At 32.4% G+C, this 15,215-nt stretch overlaps 1 protein-coding gene across 1 annotated transcript; it reads right to left on the bottom strand.

Annotated features, from left to right (window-relative positions):
- Positions 1–5,861: 5,861 nt before the first annotated feature.
- LOC134249118 (cytochrome P450 6B1-like) lies at positions 5,862–14,382 on the bottom strand (the record flags this gene model as incomplete). The annotated part of the gene is given in 10 exon segments (XM_062731467.1): positions 5,862–5,959; positions 5,962–5,981; positions 6,473–6,519; positions 7,981–8,064; positions 9,776–9,880; positions 11,668–11,810; positions 13,201–13,385; positions 13,587–13,612; positions 14,053–14,149; positions 14,330–14,382. Coding segments are annotated over 10 exon segments (858 nt in total), but the record flags the coding sequence as incomplete, so codon positions are not given.
- Between the last annotated feature and the right edge of the window lie 833 nt (positions 14,383–15,215).

Here is a 15,215-nt window from a genome sequence, read left to right as displayed (position 1 = left end):
AAATTTCAAAATAACCTCATCTAAATAGATTTAATGTTTTCAAAATCTAAGTCGCTAAATTCATTCAAGTATCTGTGAGCAGCATTTATTTTTAAAAAGCATCGATATAAGCTTTTTATGAGCGAAAAAAATGCAGACTTTTGAATTTTTTTTCTTGTGTGAGCAAAAAAGCTATTTGGGTATTTTTGTCTTTAAAAATAGTCTCAATTTACAATATTTCTATCAAAATTATTATTGCGCTCACAAACACAAACGTGACGTCATAATAGGCACACTATAAGCGCGATGAAGCATTTAGCAGAGAAAACCATTTATAAACTACAGATAAAACGTAAATGTTTCATCGGTGGGGTAAATTCGTTACATAGTCATTTAGTGACAGGGTATGGGATGATACCTGGTTAGTAAATTTCATACCTGATCGGCTTCGCCTCGCCAGGTATTTTTACGAAGTTTGTCAGGGATAATCACTAAAAGACTATGTAACTAATATTTTACCCCACCTCTGTCGATTTTTCCGTGAAATCCTGGCTTACGATTGGTTGAAGTCTGTCACGTGAAGGCGGTGGATTTCTTATACCCGGTCAGTTGTAAATCCATACCCGGTCAGTTGTAATCTATACCCGGTCGATGTATTACGTCACAAACACAAACGTGACGTCATAATGGGCACAGTATAAGCGTGATGAAGAATTTAGCAGAGAAAACCATTTAAAAACTACAGATAAAACGTAAATGTTACATTGGTGGGGTAAATTCGTTACATAGTCTTTTAGTGACAGGGTATGGGATGATACCTGGTTAGTAAATTTCATACCTGACTAACCAGGTATCATCCCATACCCTGTCACTAAAAGACTATGTAACTAATAATACCCCGCTTGAAAGGTGATCGAGAATTCCGTCCGTTTGTCTGTTACGCTTTGAAATGTTTGAGGTACCCATCTCAATCTACTCCGCAACTTTTTTAATACTGAATGAAATTAAACGAGACTTTCACAGAATCTTGGTTACATATGTAGTGCCATTGTGCACCTCTTATTTTACTTTTTGATCAGACCAGAGACATATAATAGATATTTATATGTCTCTGATCAGACGTATACTTTTTATTTCCCATATAAAAACAATTAAGGACATGGCCATTCTTCCTATAATGTTGAAGGGTATCCATCTCTCCTCCGCTACTTTAAAATTACTTAATGCCATTGTGTACCTAAGTATTTCGGGTCTCCCATCTTCTGCAGCGAAACATGGACTTTGCCATTATAAACCATATGGGAGGCGCGGGGTTATCATTTGGTGAGCTCATTGTTCACAGTTCAGGTCTTTAGTTATATCCCTCGCTTGAAAAGCGGGAGGGTATACAGTGACTGGGATGTCCGTTCGTACGTCCGTCCGCCTGTCTGTCCGTTACGCTTCATGGGGTACTAGTATCCATCTCTTATCCGCTACTCCTTTTATACCACTCTTTGAAATTAAATGAAACTTTCACATAATCTTTGTTCTTGTTATATAGTGCCATAGTATACCTCCTATTTTACTTTTTGATCGGACACATACCCGGTTTTCCAGAGCAAAACATGGGCCAATGTCGCAAACCACGGCCCTGGGGCCACATATATTTACAGTTGTATTATTACAATTTTTTATTACATACTTAGTAATAAATACAAGGTTTTTTGCATATGCAATATGCCTGACGTCACATACCATAGCCGTATCAGCCCCGCAGGCTGATATGGATTTGCAGGGCTGATATAGGTTATCAGCCCTGCGGGGCTGATACCATCAACATCACATCCCTAGAAAATTAAACCTAAAAAACAGTACTTGTGATCATACACATATATTGGTGTTACATAAATTCTTAAATTTAACTTTTTAAATGTAACGATAATCTAATTGACAAATAAAAGATTATATTTTCAAATTACGGATCGGGTACATTTGAAATAGAAAGAGAAACAAACCCAAACCCTATGAGACAAAAGACCGTGTACATGTAAGAAGTCCATGTATGATTATTGACTTATTTTCTTCTCAACTTAAATGTGTACTGTATTTTATTACTAAGTATGTATAATGTAATAAAAATAATACTAGTAAAACACACCCTTTTTTCAAATCACATCCTGTATCAGCCCTCGACCAATATCAGCTCTTGGGCCTTTGGCCCTCTGGCTGATATTGGTGTCTTGGGCTGATACAGGATGTGACATGGAAAAGGGTATGTATATTTACTGTTAAATATACGCATAATATCGATATCTTATAAAACATGTCAATATAAGTCAAGTAGATTTTAATTTTTTTTAAATTGACTAATAATGTGAAAATTGAGACTATAATTTCTAAATATTTTTTTAAATCCCATAGATAGAAAAAAAAAATCACTTCGAATAGAAAAGAAAATCAGGCAAATGTACTTTATGAAAAAATTACAATGGTTTTAGGTTTATATAATGCAAAGTTTTTCCTTACATAGGAACTGATTGGCAACTTTTTAGCACCAGCACAACCTTTTTATTTCATTATTTTTTTTTAAATCATGTATATCACTATCGCCATTTGGCGCGAGAATGGTTAGAACAATAAAAAACCACAACGCCTGGTGCACCCTGGACAGCATTTTGAAAGATATACTGTAGACATCGTACAAAAATATTTTTCATGAAATAAAATGTCCCATAATCACACTGTTAGTACAGTTACTGCTACATCCAAGACATAGAGAAAACAGAGAATGAAAATTTATAGGAAATACCGGATGCTAACCTTTTTAAAAATATAGTGGAATGCAAGACAGTTTTTCTAATGATTATGAGCAACGGGTCGGTTGGTTTTGTTTTTTTGTTTTTGTATTTCCCTACATGTAGGGGCGTACCGTTGAATCCAAAAATTATTTGCTTATTAATAGGAAGAGGGGGAACAAGGCGTGCAGAATAGCTTTAGATTTTAAAGAAATCATATTCAGTTTGTAAATTTAAGTATTTAAATTAAGTTCTCATTATTGAAATTTATAAAATTATAAAGAAATAAACCTTTTCCGGGGAAAGAAATCTGGAAAAAAATTATTTTTTTATTAAATTATAAGATGGAAAAATTGGGGTTCGAACTGTAGCAATAAAAATACGGAGTATCATACTGCTTTGGGCCAAAGCGTAAACTAAAAACATATCTTATTTTTTTTTAATTTGGGATTTCAAAAAAACGGCCCTTTTTTGAAAGAAAATTTTTTAATATTGGTATTTTTTTTCATTTTAGGGTTTATCTTTTTTAAAAAGGGGAAAAATTTTTAATTTTTGGGGAAAATTTTTTAAAAATTTTTGGAAAAATTTTCCATTTAAATTTTTAAAGTTTTTAAAAAAATAATTTAAAAAAACTTTGGAATTTTTGAAATTTTAATTTTTCATTAATATTTTAATTTAAGGATTTTCCCCCCCCGTCCCCATTCCCCCCCCCCCCCCCATCTTCTTTTTAAAATTTGTCCTTCAATCATTTAAAATAATTAGGGGGAACAGAGTAAATCTAGTGTATACAAAAACAGTACAAGATACAATCATTTTTTTTAAAATAACAGACAAAAAAAAAAAGAAATTAAAGTTTCTAGATGTTTATTTCTTGTATTGACATTTTCTTTGATAATAACTAATGATTATTGGCATGCATGCTAATAGTCAAAACCTACATGGGGGAACAATTATGTAATGTAAATTGAGGATTTGAAAGTAGATCAAAGGTCAATTGTATTCATAATTCATAGGGTAGGAATTAAAAACCCCCATCTGAATCAGTTTTATCAGCAGTCTTTAAACATAGATTTCGTCTCTTAAAACAAAAACAACTTAACTTAAAGGCTTCTAAACATGTATTACAGTTGCTTATATAGCTACTTACAATAGTATGTTCTTAGAAGGCCAAAGATTATGTTCAAGGCCAGGTTGTAAAGCACAGTATGTGATTTTTAAAAACATGTGAGATCAATTTCAAGGTAAAAGGATCGAGCTCTAGGTACAATAATTTTAAAATCTTGTACTGAAATTTGGTTTGAATAACTAAAATTTTAATGGGAAATACACAGACATACATGTATACACACCCACAATGCATTACTTCACATATTTATTTTCAAAAACCCATTTTGGAATTTTCTTTCGTGATTCTTTCTACATGTATATCACTGTATTCAAGGAAATTTTTTTAACAATACATATTCTAAACATTTACCCGAAAATCTATATATCTAAGTTAACATATATTCAAAATAAAGATTTATTCACAGTTCACCAACCATCTAAGAGTCCTTTTGGGCTTTCTTCTAATTTTAACTTGATCCCCTTTCGAGGTTTTAATAAAGCCGAAGTGTCTAGTTTTACGGGAATCTAAAAGAAACAAGATGTGTTTTGGGAAAAACTGATGCCCCCCTATGGCAACATAGCGAAAGTTAAGCTTTCTCAAATGCATTTCTCAAATACGTTGGTACCTAAAGTAAGGCCTTTTCACAAGAAATAAAAATGTGAAATATGAAACCCTAGCACCATCTGTTTAAAATTTTTGACCAGGCTTAACGTTTTTAAAGGTGAGACAACCCCTGAGTCAAGGTCAAAGGGTCTAGATTGTTGGTTTCTAAAGAAAGACCTTGTCTGAAAGATTACATATCGGAAGTATGAAAGCGCTGGTCCTTTCCTTAAAAGTTTGGCCAAGATTAAAGTTTGTAAAAAGTAGGTCAAACTCCAAGGTCAAGGTCAGAGGGTCTTAAATTGTTGATATCCAATGAAAGGTCTTCTCACAAGTATTATATTGTAAGTATAAAGCCCTAGCCCTTACCGTTCAAAAGTTATGACCAAGGTTAAAGTTTTTTGTAAGTACAAAAATCTCCAAGGTCAAGGTCAAAAGGTCAAAATTTTGGTTTCAAATGAAAGGTGTTGCCACAAGGAATTGATATTTGAAACATGAAAGTCTTAGTTCTACCGTTTAAAAAATTTGGGGCCCAAAAAAAAGTTTGGATTTTTGTGTAAAAATGGGTTAAAAATCCCCAAAGGGAAAGGGCAAAGGGTCAAGGTTCTTGATATCAAAAGAAAAAGGGCTTTCCAAAAGGATTGCATATGTGAAGTATTAAAAAAACCCAAATCTTAACTCTCGAAAAATTATGGTCAAGGTTGTACTAGTATTTTAAAAGTAGGTCAAACTCCAAGGCAAAAGTTAAAGAGTCAAACTTCTTGGAATCAAATGAAGCGTCTTTCCACAAGGATTACATATGTGAAGTATAAAAGCCCTAGTCCTTTGTTTAAATGTTATGGTCAAGGTTAAAGTTTTTTTAATTTCAGAAATCTCTAAGGTCAAGTTCAAAAGGGGCAAAGTTGTTGATATCAAAGAAAATTTTGCCACAAAAAATACAAATATGAAGTATAAAAGTCCTGGTTTTTACTATTCAAAAGATATGGCCAAAGTAAAGTTTGGAATTTTTGGTAAAAGTTGGTCAAACGCCAAGGTCAAGGTAAAAAAGGGCAAATTTGGTGTTACCCAATGAAAGGTTTTGTCACAAGGAATACACATGTGAAATATGAAAGTCATAGCTCCACTAAATCAAAAGTTATGGGCAAGGTTAAAGTTTTTGCGGACAAACAGACAGCTAGACAGACGGACGGACACGACAAAAATTAAACCGCCGAAACTTCGTTTACGGGGGCATGAAAAACTCAGAATTAATTTTTTTTTTTAACGATAAATTATACAATTGTGAAAGGTTCTGATAAAGTTTTGGGCAATTAAAATTTAATACATGTATATCAATGTGGCATATACATGTAAGTTATCCCTGTTTCACTACAAGTAACAAAACGATAATGCTGGGAGTATTAGATAATGGCACATTTAGCTTCCATGGCAGCTAGGCGTTGCCCTATACAGTTTCTAGGTCCATGGCCAAATGGAAGGAAGGCGTATGGGTGACGTCAGCCTTGTTTTCAGGAGAAAACCTGAAAAATTTGGGAAAAATTATTTCTCGCACAAACCAAATCATCATTGAAAAATATTAATTTATGAATCAATAGCTGTTTCAATTTGATCTTATTTCTCTTTTATGCATTTGTTTGTTTGTTTCTTGTTTAACGCCCCTCTTCAGAATTTTTCACTTGCATAGACTCCATCACTTGCCGATGAAAAGTTGTTTTTTTTGACCAATGCTCGGTATTCAGGGCCATTAAGCAGTGAGGAATCTTTTTCATGCCAATTCCTATTGCGACACTGATTCTTTCTATACGGTCCATTCGAAGGACCGGTCTCCACGTCTTGAAGTGGGATATGAATCCATGACGTAAGGATCACCCTTACTCAATAACCCCAGAACAGACGCTCAACGGGGCGACTATTTTTTTTATAAAAGGGAGCTGATAAATATTTATATTAAGTAAAATGTTTCCTGGATAAATACATAAAGGTACACGTAGTTATAGTTATGGAAATATACCTTTCTGGATCAAATTTGTCAGGTTCTGGCCAGTATTTAGGATCTCTCTTTGTGAATAAATAACAAAAAACATATCAACGCCCTTTGGGAAACTTGTATCCGCCTATATCCATCTCAACTTTTGCTCACCCGATCTGTTCTAAAATCAAAATTATCTAGGATATCAAACACTCTTGAAACAAAGAGTTAGATATAAAACCCAATGGCGTGTCTTAGCAAGCGACAGATGCTGTTGAGTGCTTGGTGTTCGCAAATTGGCAATATTTAGCCATATTTCGGCGGGTATAGATGCTGTTGAAATCCAAAGAGATATTTTTGATACAGAAAGTCAAGTATAATTTCCCCAACTTTATGTAATTTTTGTTTTGGTTTCCCGTGACTTTGCAATATGGAGAAAAAAACTTAAACTTGCTTTGGTAATTTAAAAAAAAAAAGGGTTTAGGATTGCTTTAAGATATTAGTTGATTGATCAAGGACGTTCGATCCTGAGCTTTTGAGTGGATTTTGGGCATGTCCTTTATTTATGAAATTCTGCATCAATTTTAAGTTCTAACATTAAATCTGAATTCTACAATGCACAATGAACTATATTCAATGAAAAAACAGCGATTAAATTATATTCAAGTAGAAATAAACTAGGGACTATATTTTGTGGCGGAAGGTTTTTTAACGAAAATGATCAGTTTTTCCCCCTTTTGGGACTATACCAGTACCGTTTATTGGGATTCCTATTTTTCCATGCTGGTTGCACACAAAGCTCTTTTTTGCAGGAAAAGTGTTATGCTGGTTCTGAAAATTAATGAATTATTTCTTATGATTTATAAAATTCTGCATTATTTTTAAGTTTTAAACAATAAATCTGAATTCTACAAATGCAAATTAAAGCAAACTATTTTCAATGAAGAGACTAAAAAGAGATTAAAAGAATCAATTAAAAGATTAAAAGAATTAAAAGATTCAAGAAGAGAGAGAAGAAGAATTAAACTGGAAGCTCTTTTTGTAGCAGAGAGACGAAAATAATAAATTGATAATTAATTTTAGGTGTATACCGAAGCAATTTGAAACCTTTTTTAAGTCACAATTTTAAAGTGCCTTTTTTCAAACAGACTTAGAGTTCATTTTGTTACGAGCTTTAATTGTAAATATTGCAGGGAAAACGTCGAATATGTAATTTTTAATTAAGACACAAATTTCAGTGCAAAAAGGTCATATTAAATATACTGTAGCGCCAAAAGAAGCATGACCTCCATATTTTAATTTGAATTTTAATTAAGCTATGCATGTAAAAACTAAAAAAAAAGTACTTGGCAAAAAAAATTTAAGACCTTAAATATCAGGATCGAACGTCTTTAATATGAAAAATATCATTCGTATTTTAGATTTTAAAAAAGCAATTTTAAATTGTCAATTTAACAAAAGACATGTGCAAAAAAAACATGATTATAGTTTGTGTTTTTTGGTTTGAGGGTGCGGGTGTAGGTGGGATGGGGGCGGATAAAGTACCTTACAGCTGGCGGATAAAATCTAAGTGTCTCATTGAAAACCCACTCCATGTAGTCAATCTTCTGTACATTGTCATAAGTTGGTAACTCCTAGAAATGTTGATAATTATCATGTTACTTATATTTTTTCAATATTATAAAAAGTTAAAAAAAATAAACAATGATCGATCTCAAAAATATCTACAACAATACAAATTTGTGAACACACGTAACATAAAAACACGGGCCCCTTGTAATTCCAGAGTTGATATAATGTGCATGAAGGAGTAAGCATTCCCTGTTTACTGAGCACACCGGTACCCGACATAAGCCGGTCAGTTAGACGAACTTTTCTGTAGTTAAATTCAGTATAAAAACACACGTCGAACTACTTGCAGGTCATTACACGACCCATTTGTAGGTTATATTTGCTAGCAAGGTCATTATATTTCCCACCACAGAAGTTCATACATCCCACTTTAATCCTTGTAACATCAACTTTTTCAGAAGAAACATGACTTACAATAAAAATTGACCGTACTCTGAGCAATACCATAAATGACTGATATTGGAATATTACTACATTAATAGGAAAGATACTATAAAAAAGGTGAATATTATTTCATTAGTCATACAGTTAAATTTTTAAATTTCCTTTATTGTCTTTAGTTAATTAAATACATCCAATGAATCAGATGTTACAGACTCTGTGGTGTCATTTATTTTAAGTTCACTGGGGTATATGAAGTCGATATATGAATGAAAATAACTCTTAACTGTTGATTTATGAAACATTGTCGATATTTCTGAATGTCAAATATATCCATTTTCACGTACACATTTTTAAAAATAAAATCTACTTCAAAGGAAGGGACTGTGGGACGTGGAGACCGGTCCTTCGGATGGTCCCGTGTCGCAGGAGGTGCTGGCACGAAAAAATCCCCCATTGCTCAAGGCCCTAAATGCCGAGATAGGACAAAAAATTTTAGCCCTCCACCGGGGAAGAAAAACTCTCCCGAGGGACGTTAAACAACAGGTCGGGAAAAATTTAAAAAGGGAGCAAAATTAGTGTATATCGGATTTCCAACAAGAAGCCTAGAGGCCACATCGCTCATCTGAGTCTGTTGTTTAAGGGGAAAAAAACAAAAATCAGTTTAGTATTAAAAAACTTAAATGTAGGTGGTCCAAACCTACCCCTAAAAGGCAGAAGGGGTAAGGGGGGGGGGGGATGGTTTTTAAAAACTTGAACTACACTATCAGAGGTTTCTTCTAATCTAGTTTTTTTAAATTCCTTTAAATATTTTACAACACTTTGAGAATATGGTGTACCACAGTACGTCTGATGTTTCTCCAATAGGGAGTTAATTTTTTGAAAGGGAAACAAGAAAATGGCTTGATATAACTTTTTTTGGACACAGTGATGCAACTTTATTGGTGACTACCGTGAGGAATAATTTGGGGGTTTTATAAAATTTTTTAAATTTTTTTTTTTTTTCCTTGGGAAAAAGTTATTTATGATGAAAAAAGAATTTAAACCCCCAAAATTCAATTTTAATTTTACCTTTTCCCCAAAAAATTAAAAGATTTCCTAATAAAAATTTTTCAAATTGGGGGGTTTTTCCAACAATATGCCATAAAAGTCCAAATTTCTCGCCGTTGTATCAAACCCAGCAAGTATGAATAGAAGAAACATTCCCGGTCACTTCATCTTCAGTCAAACCTGGTATAAAAAGGCGTTTTTTAAGTCATTTTGGGTTTTTTGCCCTTTTTCTTTAAAACCCTTTTAAAGTTTTAAAATTAAAAAAAATGAAATTTCAAAAACCTCCTTTTCCTTTTTAGGATCCTCTTCATAGCTGTGTTCCTCTTTTTCATTCTTTTCGGTGTCTTTATGAGCATTCAACATTAACTGTAGCGGGTCTGTTTTATTCTATATCACAGAAAAATAATTGAAATTTACTTTCGGGATAGAAACACTTGTAGTACTCTTTTCAACCTATAGAAAACGATGTAGTAACAACTCAATGGAAAATATGAAAATACTATGAAAGCAAACATTATTCGATACAAAGCATTTATTTGTACAAAAAAACCTAGTTTTTGCCATTTTCAACCTTTTTTTTTCTTCAACTGAACAAAGTTTTTTTGGTTTATATCTTCAGGACATGTACACCATCTGTGTCACGTTTTGGGAAAATTTTTTAAAAAGTTGAAAACTCTTAACTTATCCTCAACTTTGATGCAAATAGAGCTTCAAATGTGTGTGTTTATTTGCATGGTTTCATTTCTTTGAATTCATATATGGGGACATTTCTAAGAAATATCAAAAATGAGAATCTTACTTTTCTCAATTTTTAAACCTTGGTTTAAAATGTGATTGTATTTAGCTAAGGGAATGTCAAATTACTGTCTGATCGAAAAACTTTAATAAAGTTGAACGATAGGCACTACAAAACAATGATTCTTTGAATTCAATATCTTAGAAACTTTTATTCGGTGGTAAATGAGAAGTCGTGGATAAGACGATACCCTTAAACATTGCAGATGGAAAAAGGGGGTAAAAGAGGGAAAAAATATACAAAGCTTTTCATGCGGGAAAGGGGGGAATATAAATATAAAGCAGTTTTGAACAGTAGGTTGCAGAGTATAAAATACGTTTTTGACAGATTTTGAAAAATAATTTGTGGTAAAAAGAATTGTCTGAATGTATACACCGTTACACGTGTGTTGGTTTCAGTATTTCATCCAAATCTGCCGGCAGAGACGGTAGGGTTTTAATTGTAAAAAGTTATTCAGTTGGTGCCAAATACCTATTCCTTCATCTGCATTTTTAAATGCCTGATGTACAGCCGATTTAAAAAAGTTCATTACTTTTCGAAAATTTTTTAACGGTAAAAACCAAAGTAGTCCAATATACGTTCAGCAAATGGCAAAACAACTGAAAATTAGAAGAAAAAAAAATATTTAATATACACTTCCGACTGAAATATGATACTCCACAATATCTAATCTTTTTTTTTTTTAAAATTTTCTTTTAAAAAGCACCAAAATCATGTATACGTATATCGGAGTTTTTAAGTTAAAAATTGAATAACACTAGTATTTATTTGCGCAAAAATAAAATCCAGGTAATATTCACATCTCTTTTATGTGCATTATTGATCTGTAAATCTTGGGGGGGGGGGGGGGGTTGAAGAGTTATCCGTTCAAATGATGATCCTTCAAAAATATTGTTTACGAAAATAACTTAGTTCCCAAAGGGTAATTTCTTAGAAAACTATTAAAAATTCAAAATCCAAGTACATGTACTATGCACATCTCGGATGTATGAACAATTGGTTTTCAAAAAAAATTATAGCTTAAACCCGTTGAAGGAGTTATTCAGAAAAAGGATTTACCCAGGATACATGTACAATATTTCAGGGAGAAAAAAAAACAGTTAAATTACTTTAATAAATGTACAGATAGTTTGCAAAATAAGAAGTTTATATATATTTTTGTAAACTATTGGATGAAATATCAGGACACATCTACAGTATGTATTCTGGCACCCGCCCCACCGATATTCCACCGTCCGCTATTTAAACTATATTAATAACTGAATTCCCTTCGGAGGAACCCCTTTCACAATTAAATTCACAAATATAATAGCATAATAATACATAAGTCGCAAATAAGAAAGTTTCAACCAAAAAAAAAAAAAACTAGCATACATACAAATAGAAAAAAAAGCAACGATAACTTGTTGTTGAACAGCTCTTTGGCATATTTCACAAATTTATTATCTGGGTTTGTCTGCGAGTCTATGTCCATTCCGAAACCGAGGCCAAATTTCCCTCGTGTACCTTTTCCCAAAAATTCTGTAAATACATTCATTTTAAAACTGAAGATACATTTTTAATTTTACAATACAATCTGATTGTACACACAAGTACTCTGAAGTTGACATAAAAAGATGCTTGAGTTTCTGATTGACATTATCTATTTTTTGTTTTTGGCACCAGGTCTTCTAACAATCTATTGCAATTCCCATGGGTACCAATTTTGCTCCGTTATTAGCAGACCTATTTTTGTATTCATATGAAGCAGAATTTTGGGTGAAAGAAAAAAACACTTAATGTGGCCTTTTAAATTGACGAAAGTATAGTCAATTAACAACGGTAATTTCCATTCTTATTTCGATACGATATACATTGTATATACATGTACTGGGGGCTAAAGAAAAAAAAACCCATCAGTCTGACACATCTGTCTCATATTTGGATATTTAACTTGAAAAAAAGTTAATGGAACTAAACACGCAAACTCTATGATAAACGTGCTGACTCTAACTTTTCTATCATCGACTTCCCTTACTTATGAAGCAATATACCTTCATCACCTGCATACGGAGTTTATATATCTAAGTTGATTCAATTCGCAGGAGCATGCTCTACGTAGGAAGAATTTCTAAAATGAGGTAAATTATTGACAAACAAGTTGATTAAACAAGAATATCAACAGTCTCGTTTAAAGTCATCATTTTTAAGTTCTATGGTCAATTCAATGACCTTGTCAGCAAAAACCGTTTTAATTTAGTCAAAATGGTGACTGACGTTTTTAAAAACTTATTGTTAGGCTGTTATTTATACACTAATTTACACGGATTTTTCCGGGCATTTCCCGATAATGACAAGAAGTACACGGCGGGGGACTCCTCCATGGCACCTATCCCACCTTTGATGGTTTGGAGGTCCGTGTTTGCTCTGCTACTATTTTGTATTGTTTTTTATCTGGAATTGGAAATTTTTATCTTGAATACTGTTCGTTATCTCCATATGTTTCATTTAATATGATAAATTGTACAGTTTTTATACAACTTCACAAAACACATATAGATGTGAATCTTTTTTTTTATTTTAAGCGTTGACCACACTATTTAACTGCTACCTACTCTTTAAATTCTATGGTCTTTCCTTCATCCGCCTCTTTTTTAAGACCTTTCCCGCAATAACCCAAAAATTTCTTTCTCAGAATGGGATTCATCTGTAATAATTATATTATTTTCTACAACTATTAAAAATGTCTTTGTATAAACCATCAATTTATTCAAGTGTAAAACTTTAACCCATTCATTACAAAAGCTGACGGTGGCCCCCCTTCATCCTGGGGGCTAGCTGATGGTATTACTTTAGCCCCCCCCCCCCACACACACATCGTTGAGGTGAGCTAAAAAAATCTACGTAAAATATATATAAACATGTACAATACGCTTATACATTGATTGGTTTTTCAAATTTGAACTGTCCTTCAACTGTGACAGTCTTTTGGGAGCAATGAAAATAATTACAGTGTTACACCTTTTTTTTTTGGGTAACGTTAAAAAGTACCCCTTTTTCATTTTCCCACTTGAAAATGTTGGTAAAAGTGTGTTTCTCATAAATCTCCAGTGGTATCTTCAACAGCAGACAAGCCATGTTTGAGTTCACTTTTGTTTCAAAACATTCTGCCAATTAAATTTGTTTTGTGCATTATGTATTGTCCAAAAAAGATTTATGGAAAAAAAAAACCCCAAATTTTTTTGCGACCCAGTTTATCCACAGATTCTGTACTGTGTCAAAAAATGTCGCAAAACAATTCAGAGTTTAAATAGGTACCCTTCCCAAAAATTTGTCCCCCAAAGCTCTTTGTACAAAGAGAGTCACGAATAAAATTTAGGGGAAGCTTAACGACTATTCATACTGTACATAATTTGTGTGGGTGACATAGGAAAAAAAAAAGAGACGCAATATGAAATGATATCTTTTTACATTTTACTACCGACTACTTTAAATCAAGTTTTAGTCTATGCAAAATCCTTTACCATTAAACGCAAGGGAAAAAAAAGGATTAAAGTTTTCAATAATTTTTACATGTTTTACCGTCAGATATAATTGAAAATTTGTTATTGCATTTTAAATTATACGTTTTAATTTTTATCTCATAAAATAAATGCAAACGAATACTTGATTGTCATAAATTCTTACTACTGTACAATCTGGTCCGTTTGTACATGAAATGCACCAGATAACACAAAATGAAAATTATTAATTTTGTTTTTCTATAGATATTGATGATATTTACCAATCTGTTTGGAGCCTTTGAGAAGTCTTTAGTTGTTATTTTCTTGATTATCTCGGGGTCTGCTATCAGTAGAGAAGGAATAGATCCTAAGTAGAGACTACAATTCAAAGGTTTTCAATGTTTAATTTAAAAAAAAATCTTTAAAAAACCTTGAAAATAGACTAGTAAACGCTTTCAATTTTTTAGAAGTCATTAGTTGTATTGAATTGCTTTATTTTATTTTGTACAAAAAATACATGTAAAATGTAAAATAAAGATGTCAAAAATGTAGTCTTACCCGACAATGCTTCCATAGGATTGGATCATCTTTTCGTCAAATCCATGCATTCCCTAAAAGTATACATCTTGCAGTTGTATCTTATAAAAATTTAAATGATATAAATCCATTTATCGTAATGTTATTTTGTTTTATTAATATACGTACTACATGTATTATACATCTTAGATTTATAAGATAATACCATTTGCAAGAACTGTGTCAGTTATTTAAAGTGACAGGACGGCGCATCCACAAAAAATTCCGCTCATATTCCATTATAATTATAAATCTTACAGTGAAGGCACGTGTCATTTTAGAATTCACGTTCTATACCTAATTATCCTAATTGATTTTCCTGCAGATTCTACATGTTCTAATTACATGTACGTTAACTATATATGAGGAGAGAGTATTTATGTTTCTCAAACTGCTGACTTCAAATTTATATCTTATTCCTAAATGATATATTGGATAAATTTGAATGAAAAAGCACGCGATTTGCAGCTGTACTGTCGCTTTAAAAGTTGGAACTGAATTTAATTCGAACCCAGTATATGCATGATCTTAATTATGAGTCTCTATGAACTACAGCGTGACTGATACGTGCATAACCTTTATTCTGGCCAGTGGGCATAGGCATATAAATACATGTTCCATAGATTGATCGAATTTAATTATTCAGGTGCACCAGTCGAAGATAAGATAACAGTTTAAAGTATTCCATATTCCCTGGTTATTCCAGGGAGTAAAATGGATGAAAGGGCCGAGCATTTTAAACAAAAGTCAGGAAAAGCAAAAAAAAAAAAAAAAAAAAAAATAATAATAATAATTATAAAAAATAAAACAATAGTTATAAGAACATATGGTTGTTTTTATTTTAAAAAAGCAGTAAATTAATTATGCA

This window comes from Saccostrea cucullata, unplaced genomic scaffold (genome assembly GCF_032062105.1).
Source record: "Saccostrea cucullata isolate Sc308-1 unplaced genomic scaffold, CSIRO_AGI_Scuc_v1 ctg2620, whole genome shotgun sequence".
Taxonomy (NCBI): domain Eukaryota; kingdom Metazoa; phylum Mollusca; class Bivalvia; order Ostreida; family Ostreidae; genus Saccostrea; species Saccostrea cuccullata.
The sequence above is the reverse complement of the archived record's forward strand: the minus strand, read 5'-3'. Positions and strand labels throughout refer to the sequence as shown.